This window comes from Phyllostomus hastatus, unplaced genomic scaffold, assembly GCF_019186645.2.
Source record: "Phyllostomus hastatus isolate PE091 unplaced genomic scaffold, TTU_PhHast_1.1 phas_scaffold_39, whole genome shotgun sequence".
Classification (NCBI taxonomy): Eukaryota; Metazoa; Chordata; class Mammalia; order Chiroptera; family Phyllostomidae; genus Phyllostomus; species Phyllostomus hastatus.
In genome coordinates this window covers 29,987,710-30,011,491 of record NW_025334028.1, presented here as the reverse complement: position 1 = coordinate 30,011,491, position 23,782 = coordinate 29,987,710, and the positions used below count along the sequence as shown (strand labels likewise).

The following is a 23,782-nucleotide window of genomic DNA, read 5'->3' as shown; positions in this document are numbered from 1 at the left end:
AACTCTACTACTCCTGTGGTGGGTTAATGTGACCTAACAACTTCATTCGAGAAAAAGATCATCAGCCTGGCTGGCATAGCTCAGTGGATTGAGCGCGGGCTGCGAATCAAAGTGTCACAGGTTCGATTCCCAGTCAGGGCACATGCCTGGGTTGCAGGCCATGGCCCCCAGCAACCGCACATTGATGTTTCTCTCTCTCTCTCTCTCTTTCTCCTTCCCTTCCCTCTCTAAAAATAAATAAATAAAGTCTTAAAAAAAGAAAAAGATCATCTGAGTGGATAAATAAAGTTGTAGCACATAAAAAAGTAATATTCCAATATAATGGAATATTACCTTGCCATAAAAAAGAATGAAGTCTTACCATTTGCAACAGCACAGATGGACCTGGAGGGTATTATGGTAAGTGAAACAAGTCAGTCAAAGTCAAATAGCATATGGTTTCATTTACGTGTGAAATCTAAAGAACAAGATAAACAAACAAAATTGAAACAGACTTATACACACAGAACAAACTGGTGGTTGCCAGATGAGAGAGGGGCTGCAGGGAATGGATGAAAAAGGTGAAAGGATTAAGAACAAAATGGTAGTTAGAAAGTAGTCATAAGGATGTAAAGTACAGCATAGGGAATACAGCCAATAATACTGTGATAGCTATGCAGGGTGTTGGGTGGGTACTAGAAATAGCTGGGTGGGGGGGACACTTAGTAAAGTATCTGATTGTTGAATCACTATGCTGCATACATGAACTAATACAAAATAACAATGAATGTAAACTGTAATTGAAAAATATAAATAAATAAATAAATAAATAAATTAAATGGCCATTTACAAATGTCTATCGAGTGTGTTGTTATAGGTAAATTAGGCTTCCTCTGCAGCCATTCAAAAAACAGAAAGAATGAAATGACCTAAATTCTATGGCTAAGTAGCTGTGTGATCTTGAATAAGATTATACCTTTGCCTGCTCTTATCTACAGAACAAAGGGGTTAAATCAGATTATTTCTAGTTCTAAAAATAGTTTGTGATTTAATGTTATGGTTAATTAGGGTTTCTTCTGTACACATATTTAACTTCAAACTTGATCAGTGTGCAAAGATCATCCTATACGATGTCAAGAAACCTAGGAATGAATTCCAACTTCACTTCCAGATAGATGGTAATCATGGAATAGGGAACTAAAACGAGATGCTAACTGTCATGCTTGTTTCTCAGGGTTGTTTCTCCAACTGAACCAGACAAATAACATGAATGTTTTGTAATCTGTATAGTACTAGAGAAAGTAGAAGTATAGTTATTGGATAATGATGTTTGAAACACTATACATTATCACTCCCAACTAATACCAGGATGAGTCCTCATTTATCCTTAGCGCATCTGGTTTGTTACTTTTCGTGGATTATGATAATGGAATACTCTCAGTGTGAGAATGGAGACAACTGTTAAGCCTTGTTATCTCCCAAGAGGGCCTATCTTTGCATGTTTACAAGAAAATAATCAGATACACACACACACACACACACACACACACACACACACACACAAAGAAAGAAAGAAAGGTGGAAGGAGGGAATTCCCAGGCAAAGGAGGAAGAAAGGTGAAAGCAAAGTTAGGAAAATAAAAGGCAAGTCAGAAGAAGTAACAGGGATGGGGGTGGGGGGAGTGAGCATCAGCTGGGTAGGAACAGGAGCCAGTTAGCCGGGAGCGGGAGCGGAGGGGGAGGGGGGTGGCGAATGAGTGGCAAGTCTAGTGACTTGCCAAGCGAGCACCAGCCGGAGGAGGGTGGGGCTTGGGGAAGGGTAAAGGCAGGGCAAGACTTAAAAGGGAGATGACCCTAGCTAGTTGATGCCACTGTTTACCTCCCAAGAGCAGAGGAAGGGGACCCAACGCTCGGCAAAAGGACTCAAGGCCTGCCACTAAGGCAGTCCGCTAGGAAGCGTGCAGACGGGAGACCGGGACCCCTGGGAGCGTCCGGGCACCCCACCACCATGTGCGAGCTGTACAGCAAGCAGGACACTCTGGCGTTGAGGAGGAAGCACATCGGGTAAGGCCTCCCCAGCCCGGAGAAACAGTGCAGAGAGGGAGAAATAACGAGCGCAGGGCACTGAGAGCTGAAGCACCGCAGGCAGCGGCCGAGGCAGGAACGGCGCGCCAAACTTTCGCAAGGAGGCTGCCAACTGAGTGCCCCCGCTGCCCGCAGCACCTGCGCTCGCACGCCGCCCTCAACCCGCACACCCCCTCCTGCAGAGCGGCCCACCGCAACTGCGCACGCGCGTCCCTTGCAGCTGGGGAAACTTTCAGCCCGCTCCAGTGCAGTTTGGGTTCTAGTTTCTGCAGGAGTGAGGCTGCGGGTCCTTTGGGAAAGTTGACCCGTGAGGGTTAAAGGCCCCAGCAAACATTTATTCCAGAGATGGGCGCTAAGAGAAGGAAGGGTACCTCTCCGCAACTCCCACCAACTCGAAAGGGTTTCAAAACTAGGAACTCAGAAATATGTTTAGTGATGGTTATAAAAACAAATTCTTACATCTTTTATTTAAAGTGAACTTATTGCATGCTTGGTTCAGAGGTAAAGGGTTAAACTAGCCAGTAGAAAAAACATTGAAACCACTGTCCTAAGGGTTAAGACGATGATACTTACCCACATTTGTGTCTCCCAAGCCATGCCCCTTACTTAAAGTTTAAAGTGCAGTGTTCTCTCCAGTCTACGTTTTTGTCCGTGCTGTAAAGGACATGGTAATATACTGGTGAGCACAAGGACTGAACTTGGTCAGACCTGGGCCCTAATCCTAGTAGGGTGTCATGTTACCTGTGTGACCTCTGTCAAATTAATTGCCTTTTCTGTTAAAGTAGGAATAAGAACTCTGCTTCACAGGAAGGAGCAAATGAGATTAATGTGACTTTTTTAAGTAAAAATGAATGATGATTGTGGCCATTCTGGACCCCTTGTCCCTATAAAATCAAGGGTCTGCAGTATTTATATGTAATTAGCAAGCGCTACAGAGTGCACATGAGAGAGGCCTGGGGGACACAAGAAAGAAAAGAATCAGGATCCCCTTTGGAGAAGTGCTGGGCAGCTTGACACCCTGAGGCTCCAGAAAGCAACCCGGAGAGGTTTCTTAACATTTAGGAAGTTGGAGCAAGCTTTCTCAGCCCTGCTGTATGGTTAAAATAGATTCCTCATTACCTATTTCCCCTTCCTTTCCCTTTTTCTTATCACCACTCCTTTCTGTTAGTTTTCAATCCTACATAGTTAGGTTCCAGTGAAAACCTAATGATTTCTGACGTGAGCAGAACAAATTCTGTGAAGGGAGAAAGGTAGCCATTGACTGACTGGAAAAAGAATTTTACCCAAAGTCTGAGGGGCAAGGTGGAAAGTACATTATGACAAGGCAAGGTGAAGTCTGCAGTTTTCAGCACACATCCATAACAAAGGTTTCTTTGAATTTTAACTCTTAGGTATAAACTAACAGCTGAGTATGAACCAGGAAGAAAGTCATATTAAATATTAGTTTCACCTTCACTGATGATGATTAATCTTAGGCACCTTTAAATTTCAGATTACCTAGTCACAATAATCAAAATACTTTCTAAACAGTTGTGTATCAATTTAATATGTAAGTATCTAATTGATCCTCTAAACTTCCTCTAATGCTTGTGGCATTTTTTTGTGTACACAAAATCACTAAAATAAAAATAATATATTCAGTTTTAGTTCTAAATGTCCATAGAGCCAAGATCAGAAATCTGATTTTGTTTCTATGTTGCTAATATTTGTACTCCAGACATTCATTTAAATAATCAAAAATATAGGCAACTTTATTATGTTCAAAAGAGCGGATTAAAGGGTTAGAAGAATGATTGGATTTTATTAAAGACTGGAAAAATCCAGGACTTCAGGTCGAGATAGAGGTGTAGGTAAACATGCCTTGTCTCCACACACAACTATAGCAAAAAAAAACAACTAGATTACAAAATAAATTTCACCCAGAATTGTCAGAAAATCGAGCTGTGTGGAAGTCTGACAAGCAAGGATTTAAAGAATCCACATTTATCCAGATGGATAGGAGGGGCAGAGCTGGGAATAGGTGGTTCCACACCCACGTGTGGCAGATAAAAAATGGGAAGGGTACCTTGGGGGAGAGCGATCCCAGCCCCAGTCCAGACCACCCTGGCCAGGGTCCCAGCATCAGAAAGCTAAGTGGAATAACTTCTGGCTGTAAAAACCAGTGGGGGTTGGGGCAGCAGAGGAAACTGTATCATCTTAAAGGGCCCACAACAGACTTAAGACTCACACAGGCCCACCCTCTCTGGGATTTGCCACCAGGCAATAGTTGGAAGGGTATCAGTGGCATGTGGGGAGAAAGTAAAGTGTTAATGAGGAGATAGCTTCCTCCCGGGCAAACTCCAGAGGCCAGGGAGTGGCATTATCTCCTCTGTGAGCCCTCCCCCACATGGAGTAACAGAGCTGTGGCAGGGGTTGTCCCGCCTTGGCGATTACCTATGCTCCACCCCATACAACATAACGTGTGCCAAGGCAGGGAGTCACAGCAGCTCTACCTAATACACAGAAACGAACATAGGGAGGCTGCCAAAATGAGGAGACAAAGAAATATGGCCCAACTGAAAGAAAAGAACAAAACTCCAGAAAAAGAACTAAGTGAAATGGAGATAAGCAACCTATCAGATGCACAGTTCAAAATACTGGTTATCATGATGCTCTGGGAACTCATTGGGTACTTCAACAGCATAAAAAAGACCCAGGCAGAAATGAAGGTTGCATTATGTGAAATAAAAAAAATCTTCAGGGAACCAACAGTGGAGGGGATGAACCTCAGAATCAAATCAATGATTTGGAACATACGGAAGAAAAAAGCATTAAATCAGAACAGCAGGAAGAAAAAAGAACTTTAAAAAATGAGAATAGGCTTAAGAACTTCTAGGACATCTTTAAATGTACCAAAATCTAAATCAGCTGATTTCTCAAAAGAAACTTTACAGGCTAGAAGGGGCTGACAAGAAGTATTCAAAGTGATGAAAAACAAGGACCTACAACCTAGATTACTCTATCCAACAAAGCTATCATTTAGAATGGAAGGGCAGATAAAGTGCTTCCCAGAAAAGGTAAAACTAAAGGAGTTCATCATCACCAAGACATTAGTATATGAAATGCTGAAGGGGATTATACAAGAAAAAGAAGATCAAAATGATGAACATTAAAATGGCAATAAATTCACAACTATCAATAATGAACCCAAATAAGAAACTAAGCAATGAAGCAGAACAGTAATAGAATCATAGCTATGGATATCTTTTGGAGGGTCATCAGTTGGGAGTGGGAAGGGGGAAAATGGGGAGTAAGGCGCAGGGATTAAGAAGCAAAAATTGGTAGATACAAAATAGACAAGGGATGTTAAGAATAGTATAGGAAATGGAGTAGCCAAAGAACTTATATGCATGACCCATGGATATAAACTAAGGGGGGGAATTGCTGGAGGAAATAGGGGTACTGGGTGGAGGGAGGCAAAAGGGAAAAATTGGAGAGCTATAATAGCATAATCAATAAAATATATATTTTTTAAAAAGAATGAAAATCCACTGGATACAGAGCAAGCACCACTCAAAGACATGGAAATGATCTCCCATAAAATCTCCTTCATCATATTTAACACTAAGTTATTTGTATTTAGCCTTTATTGCTATTTGATTCCTTATAAATTAGAAGGAGAAAGAGAGAAAGCAAGTAAGCATTATCTTGGGCTATGGCATAAGGCAGTCTAGTTTAAAATTCTGGATTTCTTACTGGCTGTACAACCTGAACAAGTTCCTTAATTTTTTCTGTGCCCCAGTTCCTCACCTATAAAAATAATAATGATGATAACTCCTATTTCATATGATTGTTGGGAGAGTTGGGAAAATTAAGTGAGATAATATTTGTAATATCTGTCAGTTCCTGACACATAGTAAACCTCAAAAAAAAATAGTTTGCTTTTCTTTCCTGGTGAATGAAATTTCCCAAAGGAAAATTAGTTAGTGGTTCATGTAATTAGATCTGTCAGAGTTGATCCATGTGCTTCTACATAGTGTCAAATCACAGCAAATTTAATATAACAAAAATAAGAAATGTGAGCAGTGTCACAAATGGGAGGTTAAGATGAAAGTTTCCAGGCTGATAGGAATTTTTTTTCAAATGTGTCACCCAGGTGGTGTTTTCCTTTTCCTTTATATAATTGTGACTTCCCACTTACAGCGACCTCCACCGAGAAGGAAAAACACTGAACATCCCTAGTAGACCAGAGTGTTTCCTTTCTTTATTTCTAGGCCCTCCTGCAAAGTCTTCTTTGCTGCAGATCCCCTTAAAATAGTGCGCGCCCAGCGACAGTACCTGTTTGATGAAAAAGGTGAACAGTATTTGGACTGCATCAACAACGTCGCCCATGGTAACTGTCCAGTGTTATTGTGCCTTGTGGGATTAAGGCACAGGGATGTACCTTTATGGAGTAAGGCAGCTTTAGCACCATTCACATTTGTGCAGGAATTGTAGAGGCTGCAGCTCCTTTGCTGAACAAGACCGGTAGTTCTAGAGGAGAAAAATTGCAGCAAAATGTGGGACAGAAAGGAGATCAACTTTAGTTTTCTTGCTTTAGAATCCCCCTCATTTGCCAGGCATTTAGTATTGTAATTTATTTCTGTGGCTTTTGTCTCCTAAATTTTAGTGGGACACTGTCACCCAGAAGTGGTCAGAGCGGCCCTGAAGCAGATGGAAGTGCTAAATACAAATTCTCGATTCCTTCATGACAACATCGTGGAATATGCCAAGCGCCTTTCTGCGACCTTGCCAGAGAAACTCTCTGTTTGTTACTTTACAAATTCAGGGTACGTTTCTAAGTTTCCCACTCTTCTTTTTCCCAGCAATTTCTTTGTTAAGTCTCTCATACATACCTTTTAGTTTTGATTTGTGGTGGAGCGTAGATGTCTAAAAAGGTTTCCTGACATTCTTGCCATTTACTAGGTGACTATACACCGGGGACCTGACCAGTCTGGTTCCTGTGCTTTAGTCCATTAGCCTGCTGTAGACAGGACACCAGACAGCATGTTCCAAGGCTTTTGAGCACAGCCACTCAACTTTTTATTACCATGGTTTCCCTGGCGAAAGATGAGGAAGCCATCCCCTTAAGTATCCCAAAAGGCTATTGAAGTCTTGTGTTCCTGTGAGAAAACCTAACTAATCAAATGACACTAACCTCTTCCAGCAGTAAAGTAAGTAGCTAAAGTATCCATAACCTTGAATGAGATTTAGCAAGCAAAAAGAACTACTAAACAAGCTATAACTTGTGTAGGATTTTTTATTGTTTTTGAACTTATTTTCATCACACAAAGACAAAGAAGGAAGGAATAAACTGAATAGATAATATTGCAACTTTTAAATTTTATAAATTCAAATTATTATATATCCATTTTATGGAATATTCTGTAGACATTTAAAAAGTAATTTTTGAGCCCTGGCCAGTGTGGCTCAGTTGGTTGGAGTGTTGTTCCATAGATGGAAAGGTTGTGGGTTCGATTCCCAGTTGGGGCACATACCCAGGTAAGTTGCAGATTTGCTCCCCAGTCAGAGAACATTGGAGAAGGCAGCCAATTGATGTTTCTCTCCCACATCAATGTTTCTCTCTCTCTATCTCTCTCTCTCTTTCTCTTCCCCAACCCCTCTCTAAAACCAATGAAGGAAAAAATGTCCTCGGGTGAAGATAAAATGTATGTTTTGAAAATACATGCCTCAGCAGGTACTAAAAGTTGAATCTGAAAGAATGAAAAGAGAGGCTAAGAGTGAGTATTCACACTGCTGCTCTGAGGCCTCCAGAGTAGCTTAGGACCTGGTCCCAGCCTCCATGAGGCCAGATTGTCCTAAGGTTCTGTCTGTTCAAGTGCCATATTTCTTTCTGTATTGCTCTGTACTGAAGACATCTGGGGAACTTGTATTAGAAAGATGAAGTGAGATCGTTGGGTCAGCAAGATTGAAGGTGAAAGAGAGGAGTTCAACTTACTTCTTTTTTCCTTTTTTAAGATTTTATTCATTTATTTTTAGAAAGGGAAGGGAGAGAGAGAGAGAGAGAGAAACATCAATGTGCGGTTGCTGGGGGCCATGTGGCCTGACTGGAAATTGAACCTGTGACACTTTGGTCAACGTACTTCTTAATACATTTCTGAATATGGTGCCCCCCCACTTTATTTTAGATTTCTCTTTCTGCCATTCTGGTTACCCATGACCAATTGCAATCAGAAAATTCCAGAAATAAACAATTTATACTTTTTAAATTATGGACCATTCTGAGTAGCAAGAGGAAATCTTGCACCATCTGGCTCTGTCCCCCCTGGGGCGTGCGTGAATCAAGCCTTTGCCCAGAGTATCCACACTGTATATGCTCCCCACCATTAGTCACTTAGTAGCCCTCTCAGTGATCAGACTGACTGGCGGATTGCCCAGGGTGTCGCAGTGCTTGTGTTCAAGTAACACTGACTTTACTGACTTGTTGCCCCGAAGCACAGAGAGCAGTGGTGAGGACAGTTCTGCTCTGTCAAAGGGGGGCTGAAAGTGCTTCCTTTGGGTGAAAAGGTGGGTATGGTGCAGTACAATAATTTGAGAGAGATCACATTCACATAACTTTCATTACAGTGTATTGTTTATAATTGTTCTATTTGACTGTTAGTAATTGTTGTTAATCTCTTACTGTGCCTAATTTATAAATTAAACTATCACAGGTATGTATGTCCAGGAAAAAATGGATATCCATCGTTTTACACATCCATTGGAAGTCTAGCAACATATGCCCCTCAGATAGAATCTGTAGTTAGAATCTTCTTTTTAATGAAAATTTTGAAATATTTTTAAAAGAACTTATGTTACATTGTTCCCTCCATGTTCTCTTGTAGATCTGAAGCCAATGACTTAGCCTTACGCCTGGCTCGGCAGTTCCGGGGCCACCAAGATGTGATCACGCTTGACCAGTAAGTTGTGGACACAAGATCTCTAAGCAAGACACTCCTTCAGAGACAAAATCATCTTGACTCTCTCCATACTAATGCCGTACACACATATGGAGGAGGGGGATATGTGGCAAGGGGATTTTTACTTGCATCAGGGTATCAAGGCCAGGTTAGACCTGCAGGACACTTAATTCCTCCCAGTTCCTGCAAACAAGGGAAGCCCTGCTGGGTGTTGTGGTTATGGCCTCGTGGGCTTTGCATGAATCGGGGCTTTACTTAATTCAGCCACACCTGCAGAGTCCCCTTTGCCATGTAACATAGTCTTAAATTCGAGGATTAGGATGTGGGCATCTTGCGGGCGGGTGGCTACCACAGTTGATTTTTTGGTTCTCTTTTATTCCCATTCTTCCCACTTATAGACAATTATTCTAAGGTGTTTCTTGCATATCTTTTATTTTTAATGTACATTATTTTATGTGCATCTGTTTTAATTTTTAAAATATTGCTATAGACCTCTTTCTGTTTCCAACTTTTTCCCCTCAGCACAGTGTCAAGATTCTATGTTGATGGGTGTATATCTATTCTTCTAGTTCAATGCTATCAGATAGAAATATAATTTGAGCCACATAGGGAATTTACAGTTTTCTAGTAGCCACCATGTCCCAAATATCATTTCAACATGTAATCCTTATAAAAGATATTGAGCATTTTCTCTCTTGCTCTCTCTCTCTCTCTCTTTTTTTTTTTGTATTGTCTTTAAAATCCAATGGGTGTCTTACACTTACAGCGCATGTCACTTCAGACTTGCTGCATTTCCTTTTTTTATATATTTTATTGATTATGCTATTACAGTTGTCCCATTCTCCCCTTCACTCCCCTCCCCCCTCTCCACCTCCTCCCATCCACATTTCCCCCCTTTAGTTCATGTCCATGTGTCATAAGTTCTTTCGCTTCTACATTTCCCACACCATTCTTGCCCTCCCCCTATTTTCTACCTATTGTCTATGCTACTTACTCTCTATATCTTTTCCCCCTCTCTCCTCTTCCCACTTCCCTGTTACTAATCCTCCATGTGATCTCCATTTCTGTGGTTCCATTCCTGTTCTAGTTGTTTGCTTAGTTTCTTTTGGTTTAGGTGTGTTTGTTACTGTGAGTTTGGTGTCTTTTTTACTGTTCATATTTTTTATCTTCTTTTTCTTAGATGAGTCCCTTTAATATTTCATATAATAAGGGCTTGGTGATGATGAACTTCTTGAACTTGGCCTTATCTGACAAGCACTTTGTTTCCCCTTCCATTCTAAATGAAAGCTTTGCTGGATAGAGTAATCTTGGATGTAGGTCCTTGCCTTTCATGACTTGGAATACTTCTTCCCAGCCCCTTCTTGCCTGCAAGGTGTCTTTTAAGAAATCAGCTGACATTCTGATGGGAACTCCTTTGTAGGCAACTGTCCCCTTATCTCTTGCTGCTTCTAGAATTCTCTCCTTCATTTTCACCTTGGGTAATGTAATTATGATGTGCCTTGATGTGTTCCTCCTTGGATCCAACCTCTTTGGGACTCTCTGAGCTTCCTGGACTTCCTGGAAGTCTATTTTCCTTGCCATATTGGGGAAATTCTTCTTTATTTTTTGTTCAAATAACTTTTCCATTTGTTGTGTTTCCTCTTCCCCTTCTGGTACCCTTATAATTCAGATATTGGAATGTTTAAAGGTGTCCTGGAGGTCCCTAAGCCTCTCATTTTTTTGAATTCTTGTTTCTTCATTCTTTTCTGTTTGGTTGTTCCTTTCCTCCTTCTGGTCCCTTCCATTGATTTGAAACCCAGTTTTCTTTCCATCACTATTGGTTCCGTGTGCATTTTTCTTCATTTCACTTATTGTAATCTGCATTTTTTCATCTAATTTATGACCAAAGTCCATCAATTCTGTGAGCATCCTGATCACCAGTGCTTTGAACTGTGCATCTGATAGGTTGGCTATTTCTTGGTCACTTAAAAAAATTGGCTCTGGGGCTTTCAACTCTGTTTGAGCCATCTTTTTTATTTTATTTTATTTTTTTCCTTTGGTCTGGTCATGCCTGTTACATATGAGGGGTGGAACCTTAGGTGTTCACCAGGGCGGGGCACCTCATTCGCTGGGTTGTGACGTTGTATGTGGGGGTGGGGTCCAAGAGGGAACAATGGCGCCTGCTCTGTTCTCACCAGGACTCCAGTCCCCTTTGCCGCTTCCCACAAGCAAATTGGTCCCCTCTGGTGCTGGCTCCTGGGCGGGTGGGCTTGTGCACTCTCCTGGACTCTGTGGGTTTTTCCAAGGAGCCTCCTGTGAGGCTGAGAGAATCTCTCGGCCTCAACTTCCACAGGTGTTTTCAATTGGTGCCTTCAGGCTTTGTTTCCTGGCGCTGGGTCCCTGGAATGCGTGGTCTGTGTCGCGCTGCCCGTTTTCGCTTAGTTCTGTGTGCGAATGTGCAGCTGCAGACAGCCAGCTGCCTTGCATGCCTCACTGGGTCTGCTGGTTGCCTCCCGCGCCCAGGGTCTGCCACCAGTCCATCGGCTGTGGTCTGCACCTGCACATATGCCAGTCACTGATTTTTCCTGCCGGTACCCCTCGACCCCTCTCCGTAGGCCTCCGATTCTGCCCCTTCTTACCAGACTGGATGTATGGTATTCAGACTTCCGTTCGGTTCATTTCTCTCTGTTCTGGTTGTTTTTTGTTTGTAAATTCTTGTTGTCCTTAGTTTTGGTTGGGCGAGGAGGTACAGTGCGACCACCTATGCCTCCATCCTGGATCCTCCTCTCATTTAGCTTTTTTTCTGATGTTTGATTTGCTGTTTCATTTGGGCCATGTTTCTTTGTCTCCTAGTCTTGGCAGCCTCCCTATGTTTGTTTCTATATATTGGGTAGAGCTGCTTTGACTCTGTGTCTTGGTAGCATGGCCTAATGTAGTAGGTGTCCTATAGGATCCGGTGTCACAGCCTCCTCTGTCACCCAAGCTGGGTACTGGAGGTGGACCCTTCATATGGGCTGAGGACACCCTTCTCTTATAGTTCAGCCTTGGTTGCTGTTGGCAGATCCGACTTGCTGCATTTCAAGCACTCAATAGCTACACTTGGGCAGTGTCTGCTATAGGGAACAGCACAGCTGAAACTATTGCATATGGTTCCCACTAGTGATGGATGCTGTGACCACCCTTTACCCCCAGCTACCACAAACAGTGCTGCCATGAGCATCCTTGCACATGTGCCCCTACGGACCTTTCTGAAAATTTCTTAGGGATAAACACCCAGAAACAGGATTGCTAGGCCATAGGGGTACTGTAAACATTGCTAATTTGACTAAATACTGCCAGATCCACCTCCAGAATGGTTACAACACGTACTACACAGTGCATGAAATTTCCCATTTTTCCATGTCCTCTCCAAAACCTAATAGCGTTTTGCTGTCTGATTTTTTCTAATTTTTGCCAGTCTAATAGGTATAAAATGATACCAATTTTGTTTTAATTTTCAATTTTCAAATTATAAGTTTGAGTATCTCTTCTTATACTCGTTTCACATTTGTGATTTTTCTTCTGAAAATTACTGTTCATATTCTTTGCCCAATTTTAAAACTGGGATTCCACCCTTTTCTTGTTGGTTTGCAGTCGTTTATACAATCTAGATCAGAGGATTTCAACATTCAGAGGACTGTGATTTAGAATTACCTGAGGAATATTTTTTTAATACTAATGCCAGGCTCCATGCCAGACCCATGAAAGAGAATCTCTAGAAGTGGATCCTAGGAAATAGAATGTGTTTTACATTTTCCCAAGTGATCCTAATGTACAGGCAGAATTGAAAACCACCATTTGGGGAATTAATCTCTTTAAGTGTGAGACATTTCAAATATGTTTTTCCTCTCCATTATATGTCTTTTAATTTTGTCATTGGTATTCTTCAACAGAAATCTTTAATTTTGATCAAATCAAGTAGATGAAATTTTCATCTTATAGTTTGTATTTTCTAAGTTTTGTTAATATCTCTTCCCCAACCCCCAGATTGCAAAGATATTCTTTATTTTCTTCTACCTATATAATTACTCCTTATATTGAATGCAGCTGTGAGTCCCCTGTATTACCATTTAGGTATGGGTGTATCTCTGAGGTCACCTGTCCCAGTCATGTCTTTGGTCCAACGCCACACTGATTGTATTGCTCTGGCTCTGTAGCATGGTTTAACCTATGATTTTAAAAAAGTGCTTCCTCTTTGCTTTATATATTCATGGGTCTTTTACAATTTCTTTTCCAGATCTCTCAATTATATCTCTGGGGAAGAAACAGAAAAGGGCATATGAAAGCCACCTGTATTTTACTGGAAAGAAACTTCATAGTCACTCAATCACTTACCAATCTTAGTTCTTTAAGAGACTTTCTGTTCCTTACCAATTTGTATTTGCCTGATTTGTGCAACTGGGTATCCTTGGGAAACCATCCTGAACAGAAACACAGCCCATTATATGATGGAAAGTTATTTTTAAAATTCATTAGAATGTAACTATCAAAGACACTTTTCATGAAGCTATAGAAAATACTATTTTTTATTTTTTATGATCTAAGTTAGCAGATATAACTTAAAAAAATTAAGTTCTTTCTGGTTAAAAAGAAATTTTTTATAAGAATACATATTTGGACTTCTTTGTGTTTTATTTCATGAATAAGAACTGGACAAAGTAAATGGCCGGTCCTGTCACGGAAAATTAGATCCCACAACTGTTAAATCTGGTACCCATATTGAGATTTTCTTTGGATGATATGCAATGCTATTTTGTATTTGCTAGAAAAAATCCTTCTTTGAGCAATTTTGTTTACTGATTTTTTTCCTTTTCAGTGCTTACCATGGTCACCTATCATCTTTAATTGAGATCAGTCCATATAAATATGGACAGGGCACAGATGTCAAGAAAGAATTTGTGCATGTGGTAAGTATTTTAGGGTCCAAGAATCAGAATGTTAGTACTGGAAGTGTGCTTGGTGATAATCCAGTCCAATCTTTTCATTGAAATGAAACCCTGAAAAAGAAACTAAGATCTAGAGCAGTATGTGACTTGCTAAAGTCAAAAAGCTAGTTAATGTGGCTCAAAATCTATCGATGAGCACTCCTTTGGTGAACAAATTAGTATAGTGATAGTGATCGCTATTATTCACAGCTGTTTGTTTTTCTTGCCCCTTGGTTTTTAATTACTTTTTCTACCAATGATATCAGCTTGAAATTCAACGTTGAATTAAGTGTGTATGATTGTCTTTGAATTGCTCTATGCTAAATTATTATATAGATTTACTAAGTAAAATAAACAAAATAAGCCAATTAAGTTGTTGAAACAGTAAAACTGATTTGGTTTAAGAAAGGATCAGTAGACTGTCTTAAGAAAATCATCAATACCTTCTTCCAAATTTTAAAATCTGGAATCTGTGGTAAGGCACTCAAGTTTTCTGAATAATTACAATTTGTTATAAAACTGGTAAATGTTAGTTTATTTTCAATCTAGAATAGTTAGTACAGTTTCCAGCCATTGACATTTTCAGATAATAATAATCACACTTGTTAATTTGAACTTGATCCCTATGTGAATATAGGGTTACAGTCTTGACTTACAAGGGTCTAGGAACATTAGCTCCCATTCATAATGAAAAGATTTCAGGTACTCATGGAATTCAGAAATGTTATGGAAGAAGAACGAAAGAACCTAGAGTCACTTAAATCCACGTGATCACCTTTCTAATATACTTTTGTGGGAAAATGCCAAATTTCAAAAGCTTATTTTTCCAAAAAGCAAATCATAAGAGACTCTATTGTTTGATGTTTAAGGCACCAACTCCAGATACTTACAGAGGAAAATATAGAGAAGACCATGCAGACCCAGCCAGCGCTTATGCAGATGAAGTGAAGAAAATTATTGATGAAGCTCATAAAAGTGGAAGGAAGGTTTGTATTTACAGTTTTGGAAACATTGTAACATCTTTTATATCATTGTGATATATTGGAGAGATGGAAAAGAACTAGATCTTATTTCCCTTTCTGTTCTTCTCTGGTTACATTTTCACTTGGTTCATATTTCAAAAAGTGTGTTATTATAGTCATGCCTCTAAGACTACCTATTTTTATTTATCCTGGAAGGGCAATCACTGTACCCATTCCAAAACTGGTGGCCTAACTCTGACCTTCCCAGTGGGGTGCAGACTCTGGTCCAAAGGGGCAGAGGAGAGAGGATTAGGGAAAGGAAATGAGCCAGGGACAGATTACTCCAAAGCGGAGCAGCACAAGGGGCTAATACATGGTGCCAAGAAGGGAGGAGGCAGGGTGGCCCTGAAGCATCAGGACCAGTGCAGACTCCAGGACCCGCAAAGGAGCCTTGGCACTTCCCTTGAACTGGTTCAACTTTCCTGAAGCCACAACACTTGGGTAAGTCATGTCAGAAAAAGTTTCTTTCGATCTGGACCTGGACCTCTGAGACAGAAGCAAAATCCTGCAGAGTAGGAAAAACACCTTGCTTTCTGAGTCTTTACCCTACTGTCTCCAGCTTCACGTTAACTCTCAGCCCATTTGAGGGTTACTAATATGGTGTTTTAATGTGTTTTGACACATGCTTTGCCTTTCAACATGTTTAGGCATCAACATGGCAAAAAGAAAATTTAATGACAATACAAATGAAGTTTTTGCCTTTTCCCATTGAAATATGTGGTTTTAATGACTGAAAAGTCACTTTTATTTCTGTTTCTTCTTTTTCTTTCCAACCCATCGATTTTCATATCTTCCTACATTATACCTATGCAGGTGGACCTAAGCTTAATGTATTTTTTCTCTTCAAATGTAGCCTTTACCTCTTTACTGAACAGTGAGCACTGCTGCCAGGAAAAACATTTTGCATTGCCAAGATCATATGGTCTTTTTGCTGTGAAAGGGATTCACATGATATTTTGAGCACATTAGCATTCAATAGTTATTAAATAGATGCTATCATGTTAACAATGCTGAAAGCAGTGAGCAAATATAAAATTGGTTGCTTTGGTGTATTAGATGTGCTTAGAAAGTCATAGAATTGTAGAGAATATTTCTTTTGTGTCCAGCAACTTCATTTTACAGCTGATAAATGAAATAGTTTAAAGTAAGGGACTTTAAGGTAATACAGTTACTAAGAGGTAGGCTATACTAGAACCTTAGTTCTCTTGACTTCATATCTTACTTAGTTCAGTGTTACCTGTTTTCTACTGTTCCTATCCTCTAGAACACTCCCTCTGCAATTCCTGTTGGGAATTGCCTAACTCTGCTGAGGTGAACCTAGCTCAGGGCAAGCACTAGAACTGCAGCACGGTGACTCGGTGTACTCGTGTGTGGCCTCAAGTCCTCCTCCCACTTTGTGTGCATTCCAGGCTCAGGCCATCCTAGTGCACCAGGCTGAGAAATAAGCACCACAGTAATGTACTAGAACCTGGGTAATTTTTTAGATCTTCATATGAAGACTGACCAAAACATTGGTCTTATTCAGTTGGTCCTAATGAAAACCCTGCATTTGAACTAATTGTAATGAAAGGGAAAGCACCCTTTCTTCATTTCTCACAGTAGTTTGCCTCTTGGCACAGGTTGATTCCTAGACATTTTTTAAAAAACTGCTGTGTAAGAAGTCCCCTTCTTAAGGTAGTTTGAGGGGGACTTAATGGACTTTGACCCCATCTTCTCTTGTATAGATTGCTGCCTTTATTGCCGAATCCATGCAGAGTTGTGGTGGACAAATAATCCCTCCAGCAGGCTACTTCCAGAAAGTGACAGAGTATGTACTTGACATGGGCACCCTTGATGAAACTGAGGGCACCATGACAATTCTGTAGGACCGTATTGGTTGTGAAAATATTGATGAACTTCTGCCCTGGCTGATATAGCTCAGTGGATTGAGCATGGGCTGTGAACCAAAGGGTGGCCAGTTCAATTCTCAGTCAGGACACATGCCTGGGTTGCAGGCCAGGTGCCCAATAGGGGGCATGTGAGAGGCAACCACACATTTATATTTTTCTCCCTCTCTTTCTTCTCCCCTTCCCCTCTTTCTAAAAATAAATAAATAAAATATTTTTAAAAATATATTGAAGAACTTCCAAGCTAGCTATTAAATAGCCACTTCAGAATGCCTGCCACGCCAAGACTCCCAGAATTCCTTCACCTTCTCAAGACCCAGCAAACAAAGAAGCTTGCAGGTGGTTTAGCAGGGGCCCTCAAGGACTCTGCCCCAGCCCCTGGCCTGATATGCTGGTGCCTAACCCTAACCAGTTAGTAAAAATTTCAGGATTAACCCCACTAAACACTGCTTTTTGTTCACTTCTTTCTCTTCCCACTTAAGTTGCTGTCATAGAGCTTATTTTAACATAAACCCAAATAGTATATAATAGATCTAATCTGGAAATTATGTGGCTATATTTCAAAGTCAATGACAATATAGATGTCATTGAGAGTTTTGAGCACTGAAATATTTTTAACAAAGACTCCAGGCTTCAATTTGACATTTTTTTCTTAAATTCTCAAAAAATCTGTGTTTTTGTGGGTGGGTGTGGGGACTCTCAGTGACATGAAAGCATTAGACTGTGCTTTTGTTTTTCAGATATGTTCACAAAGCAGGAGGTGTGTTTATAGCTGATGAAGTTCAGGTTGGTTTTGGACGAGTTGGGAAACATTTCTGGAGCTTCCAAATGCACGGTGAAGACTGTGTTCCAGACATCGTCACGATGGGAAAACCAATGGGCAATGGCCACCCAGTGGCATGTGTGGTAACAACCAAAGAAATTGCAGAAGCCTTCAGCAGCTCTGGGATGGAGTATTTCAATACGGTATATCTTGATCTCTGGCTTTAATGCTAAGAAGAGAAAAGAATGCTTGCTCTTACACTCCTTGCCCATATAGTAAAAACTAAAGCTCATTATTGCCAGCTAACCACCACAGAATCCTAGCCAAACTTTGATCTAACCATGCTTCATTCTATCTGACACAGTTCTCCTTGTATTTCTCCTTCTCTGTCTCTCCTGTTTCTCAATTGTTCTTACTAATTATCACACTGATAAGTGGCTTCCCTGCTAAATTCTAGTTATGATGTTTCTTTAACAGATATTATTTCTTTGTTTTTTATCATATTTGAATTTCCAAAACATCTCTGTTTAGATGATTCATTACTATAAATGTTGTATGGCTGACAAAAAAGACACTACATTTTTATCTTTGAGAAATTTCATTTCCTTGGTTTTATCCCCTCAAAAGTATTAAGTGTTAAGCTGTGGAAAAATATTATAGTTTGTATGGTATGTATAATAGCATTTGTTATTTAGCTACAAGTAAGATTCAAATCTAAGGACATAAATTATTTGAAAGAAACCCATACCTCCCCCCTCCCAACCACACTCTGAAAACCTTAATTCCCAACACACTGTCTCTTTTTTGTTGGGATGAACCAATGAATTTCCTGATGGTCTTTCATACTACTTATGCAGCATGGAGAATATAATTTTGAATGAATTTTCTTTTAATCCTCAATAAGTAGAATCATGCTATATTCTAATCTATGAAATTAATGTATAAGAGAAAGTTTTATTGAAATTGCTTGCTTATGTTTGACACAAATTTCTCATAGATGAAGCAATGCTACTAATGTAATTATGTTTTCTCATTTATCCTTTTTCTGAAGTATGGAGGAAATCCAGTATCTTCTGCTATTGGTTTGGCTGTCCTGGATGTGATTGAAAACGAAGACCTTCAAGGAAATGCCATGAGAGTGGGGAGTTACCTTATTGAGTTACTGAATAAGCAGAAGGCTAAGCACCCTTTGATAGGAGATGTCAGGTGTGTTTGTCATGACATTGTTATGCAGCTGCTCACCCTTCCAAATGAAAATGGTTTATATTTTACCTGATACATTTAAAACAAAGTGCAGAAAACGAAATCTAGAAAACACCGAAAATATAAAAAACAGAACTCATTCTCAGTCTAGAACCCAGATATCGCTACTGTTAACGTGTGAGTGTATTCCTTTATAAGCTTTTGAAAGACAAAGCTGGGATAATTTTAGCACCAAAAAAGGTAAAAAGAAAGAATTTGAAATAACTTTAAGTTATTTATTAAAAATTCTTTAAAATTATATCTGAGAAAACTTGATATTTTACATATATGTAATATTTATCATCATTAATGTCCTGAGAAACCAAATAATCTGAAGAGGTTGTTTTAAGTCTTTTGTTTACTCAATTAAGTGAGGGGGGAAAAATACTAAATGACAAAAACTGACTTGTTTCAAAAACTAAAAAGACCTGTGAACACTTGGATTGGTATCTTGGATTAGTGAGAATCAATTACAATCACTCTTAAAGGGGGTCACATTCAGCCTCACATTCAGCTGAAGTTTAGGGACTGTGTTAATTTTCTGTGACAATGCAGTGTTCAGTAAAGTGTGTCAAGTTTTCTTTCTTCACCTCCCTCAGGGGAATTGGCCTTTTTATCGGAATTGACTTAGTGAAGGACCAGCAGAGAAGGACCCCCGCCACAGCCGAAGCTCAGCACATTATCTACAAGTAAATGTACTTCCTCCCTGTGTGGTGTCTGCGTTCTAGGGTGCCCAGCCTCAGGAAGCCTTCTTTTACTTCCTCCCATCTCGCCAAATCAGGAAAGTTTAAGACACACGCATTCTTTAAATGTGGGCTTCTTGTGTGTGGAATACAAAACTGCTCTGTGTTCACATTATTCTTAAAGAATCTTACTTATCTTGCATGCATTCTCACGTATCTCCTGCATCCTCATTAGGATGAAAGAAAAGCAAGTGCTTCTCAGCGCCGATGGACCTCATAGAAATGTACTTAAAATAAAACCACCTATGTGTTTCACTGAAGAAGACGCCGAGTTTTTGGTGGACCAACTCGATGGGATTCTAACAGGTCTGTCCACAGATTTTTAAGATGCCTCCTTGGCCCCACGTCCCCTGCTCTCCACCACCAACCCTGGGTTGCTCATACACGGTGTGCATCTTGTCATTCATGATGGAAGTGAAGGAGGGCAGAAATGAATGTTAATTTTGTATTTAGAACTAGAAGAGAGCTGAGAAATAATAACTACATTATGGACTGTTAGTTAAGTCAACATTTTCTGTTTGCACTCACACAACTCCAAGCCTAAGCTTTTACTGAAATAGCACACAGTTTTATTTTTATCATTTATTTTCACTTTTTAAAAACTGCATGCACCACAAATTCTGCAGTGTATAGTATTTCAACATTGTGCTGTGAGGTTATGTGAGATGTTATTAATAAAAATTGTAGTCTTCAGGCTAACAATTATTTATTTTATGCTGAATCATTTGATTTTGTATATTTTACCTATTACAATTTAATTTTGAGCACTTTTGTTTGTCCATTCAGAATTATAGCCTTTCATAGGAACTTATCTTTTGTTTACCTATATTATAAAACTAGGTTAATTAATTTTTTTGTTGTGAGTATAAATTGATATTAGAAAGTAAATGAACAGTGTAAAACCATGTTGAAAAACATAAAGTGCTGTCAAATGTTAGAATTTTTGTCACTTTAGTTATATTTTCAAGATTCACTTTCTCTGCTCTCAGTCTTTTAGGGCTGAGAGAAGGCGGAGAAGCCAGGAATCAGCATAACATACAAAGTAGATAATTAATGTTTGGGAACTTGAGAGTCAACCCAAGTGACCTGTACCTGCCAAAGACACCCAAACCTGACAAGCATTCCTCACACACCTGCCTGTTCTCTGGTCCCTTGAAGGACCAGGCAGTGGAAGGTTGGGGCAAGTAAAGGTTGGGGCAAGTCCATAACTATTACTTAAAAGTCACCTCAGAGCTTAAGCGCCGCTGTCAATGATGAGCCAAAGAATTTCTTTTGAATGGAGCGAGCGAGGCGCAGCTAACACAGGCTCAAGTGCCCCTTGTAAATGATAATGATGAAACACTGCAATAAAATCTTAAAAGCAGCAATTTGCACAGTGACACCTTTAAAAAACACACACACACACACATTCAGCTCTCTATTCTTAAGGGTATCCCTATAGATACCAAAAGGATTTTTTGAGATTTTTATGTTCTGTCTTCTCCATTGCACCCTCTTTGATGCAGTTTTAGAAGAAGCCATCGGAGCCAAAACTGAGAGTGTGACGGACTCTGAGAATACACCATGCAGAACAAAGGTAAGAGTCAGCTACTTTCTTTTTAGGAGAAAAGATGAAAACTGTAGGAATTTATGAAATAAGATTGCAAATTTTAAAAAATTGTACAATGACCTTTAGAATAAAACCTGCCTTTGCTAGGGATGGCTTATTGTTGCAGTTTTGAGTGCACCATTAAATTTCAAGCTGTGTGTCAGGCCACTGGAAAGGCACAAAGGCAAAGATTCTGATAGGATATTCCTGTAGCAACCATCAAAAACCCCTCAGGCCCATAAAGAGGGCCTTCAAGTCATATAGAGAGATGATTACATGTGACCTAAATGCCTTCTTGTTTCCTCTGAAGACCACCTGACACTGCCTCAGATTCTCACACACCACTCTTTAAAATCAACAGAAGTGTTAGCAGCATGGCTCCAAAATACGAGTTTGATCCTGACATGAACTAAAGTCGAAACTTTGAATGGCCTCCGGAGCCTGGGAACCTTCTGGCACCCAGTGGCCTACTTTCTGCATTTGATGTGCTTCCAGCAGAGGGCCTTTCCATTCTCCCCCTGAGCCGCCCAGGGTGTGAGAGAGAGCTCCCCGGGTCGGGACACAGCAAGGCAAAAAGCTTGAGAGGCTTCGTTGCATAATTTGTTTATGACTTTGCCGCATAAAGGAACAATCAGTGCCTTGAGCCCGCCTGCACATCCAGTGTGGTCAGCAAAGTCCTTCTCCTCACTGAAAAACATTGGCACTCGGGATGAGAGCAAATGATTTGCTTAATAGGACAAGCCAATTCTAGAAATCAATGATTATCTGCTATTTGAGAGTAGCTTCTCTGGCTAGGACAAAATCACAGGTCTAAGAACCGAGCAAGCATTAAAAAGGAGCTTCCATAAAAGGGGTTCACTGTGGGAAATTCTACTTTGGAGTTTGTAAAGTTAACACACATTTCTGAAATGTTGGCTCGGAATGCCAGATTTTGCCAGATGTTGACATCACTTTTCAAATGCCTATGGAAGGTACTTACAGCATTAGGGAGGAACCACTAGCACTGTGTTGTGTGGGGCTGGCGTGGGTTCTCCCACATGCTGAGTTTGCCTGCCTCTGCGGCACCCCCGGGGGGCTGGGCAGGTCAGAGGTGGAGTGCCCACTGGAGTTTGTGTGCCTGTCTTGCAGATGCCTAAGGAACCACACTTGGAATTGCTCAGTGGGGGATCCCCGGACCAGAAAGCAAATCCCAAGCAGAAGAAAAATGGACTGTGCGCAGATAAACATTCACTGCTCAGTAAGCGGCTCAAGACATGAGACATTAGTGTTTTAAAGCAAGATAAATATCCTGAGTTATGAAAGGAAGTATCCTCTTAACAGCTCTCTGTACTCCTTAAAGGTAGAATTTGCATTCCATATAGCTTTGTCAATAAAAAAGCATAAATGAGTAGTAAGAATAAACCAACTGATGACTAAGCCATGTCAAAATTATTAGTTTAGCCCTCAGCCTGTTAATTCCTGACTTGAACTTCCTGAATGTACTTAATTTATTCTACTAAATTTAAGCTTTAAGTTGAATATTATGTTGGAAGTTTTACTTTTCATGTTTTAATGTCTGAAATAAGGGAGCAAAGTACAACAGGTTCCTTAACTTAGGAGACCTTGTGCCTTAAAATATGAATTCTATAATGATTCCTTTGGTATACATTTATGGACTATAATAAAATAAAAGATAATGTACACCAAACATGTTTTACTAGCAAAGTGTTTATCCTTCTTTTGCAAAGAATATAAAAAGTTGGGGTGGTGAATGCAGTCATTTGGGGAAACAAATCACATAGAGCAAATGTAAAAAGTGAATGAATAACCCAGACCTCTGGCGAGGCGCTAGGGCCGGGTTAATCATGATCCTGTGGGGACTAGGGGTCAGGACACAAGGAGTACACCCAGATATGCTCTGCAGAGGTAGCTCGGATGGCAGCAGGAGCCAAAACTCTGTGTTCCCAGGAGACTGAGCTTTGTCTACTTAGATTGTGTCACCTTGGCAAGGCACTTACCTGTCAAGTAAGAAATTAACTTTGAATCAAACATCTTCTTTTTCTCACCATCAAGGTTGTCATGCGCACGCACACACACACACTTCTAACCAGACATGAGGACACCTGGAACCTCAAGAGACTCTCCATTACATGCTGGTAACATACATCAACTTGGAAAGCAATGTACCGAATGGGGAGAAATTTGAATTTTAGTATAGACTTCCCCTTGTCTCTCTATTGCCTTCCTAATAATTATTAAATTTTGTGGTTTTGTTACATAAAGTAGAGGTAGTAGTCTTGCTATGGCAATTTCATGACAACTGAGAAGGATGTTGGGAAGAAAATTAATTGTAAAAAGCTTTCTTTCTGAGTTCATCATAGATAAGAAGGCTACAAAAGTATAATATTAATACTTTTTACTCCTAAAAGCAGAACTGATTCTGGACCTCAGCTGGATAATGCTGCAGTTGGTTCCCAAAGCTGGCAAAGAGGAACGGGAATACAGGTGTCTGTGGTTCGCCCCTAGGGAACAAGTTAATGACAAGATAAGTTCTGTGCGCACCCCTTGCTGTCTCCCTAACTGGAGCTGGGATACATGCTCAGAAGAGGAAGAGC

At 40.2% G+C, this 23,782-nt stretch overlaps 1 protein-coding gene across 1 annotated transcript; it reads left to right on the top strand.

Annotated features, from left to right (window-relative positions):
- Positions 1–1,812: 1,812 nt before the first annotated feature.
- ETNPPL (ethanolamine-phosphate phospho-lyase) lies at positions 1,813–22,875 on the top strand. The gene is made up of 13 exons (XM_045820190.1): positions 1,813–2,042; positions 6,317–6,435; positions 6,712–6,871; positions 8,927–9,001; positions 13,836–13,926; positions 14,814–14,930; positions 16,691–16,773; positions 17,593–17,818; positions 18,667–18,821; positions 19,457–19,546; positions 19,776–19,906; positions 21,106–21,176; positions 22,317–22,875. Exons 1-13 carry the CDS (start codon positions 1,987–1,989, stop codon positions 22,443–22,445), a joined length of 1,503 nt encoding a protein of 500 aa, XP_045676146.1. The 5' UTR covers positions 1,813–1,986; the 3' UTR covers positions 22,446–22,875.
- The last annotated feature ends 907 nt before the right edge of the window (positions 22,876–23,782 follow it).

Bases quoted from the DNA above. Each gene is read 5' to 3' on its own strand.
- ETNPPL (XM_045820190.1), top strand. From the start codon at position 1,987: ATGTGCGAGCTGTACAGCAAGCAGGACACTCTGGCGTTGAGGAGGAAG. The intron at 6,436-6,711 runs GTAACTGTCCAG...CCTAAATTTTAG, and splicing joins CATCAACAACGTCGCCCATG to TGGGACACTGTCACCCAGAA. The intron at 9,002-13,835 runs GTAAGTTGTGGA...TTTCCTTTTCAG, and splicing joins GATGTGATCACGCTTGACCA to TGCTTACCATGGTCACCTAT.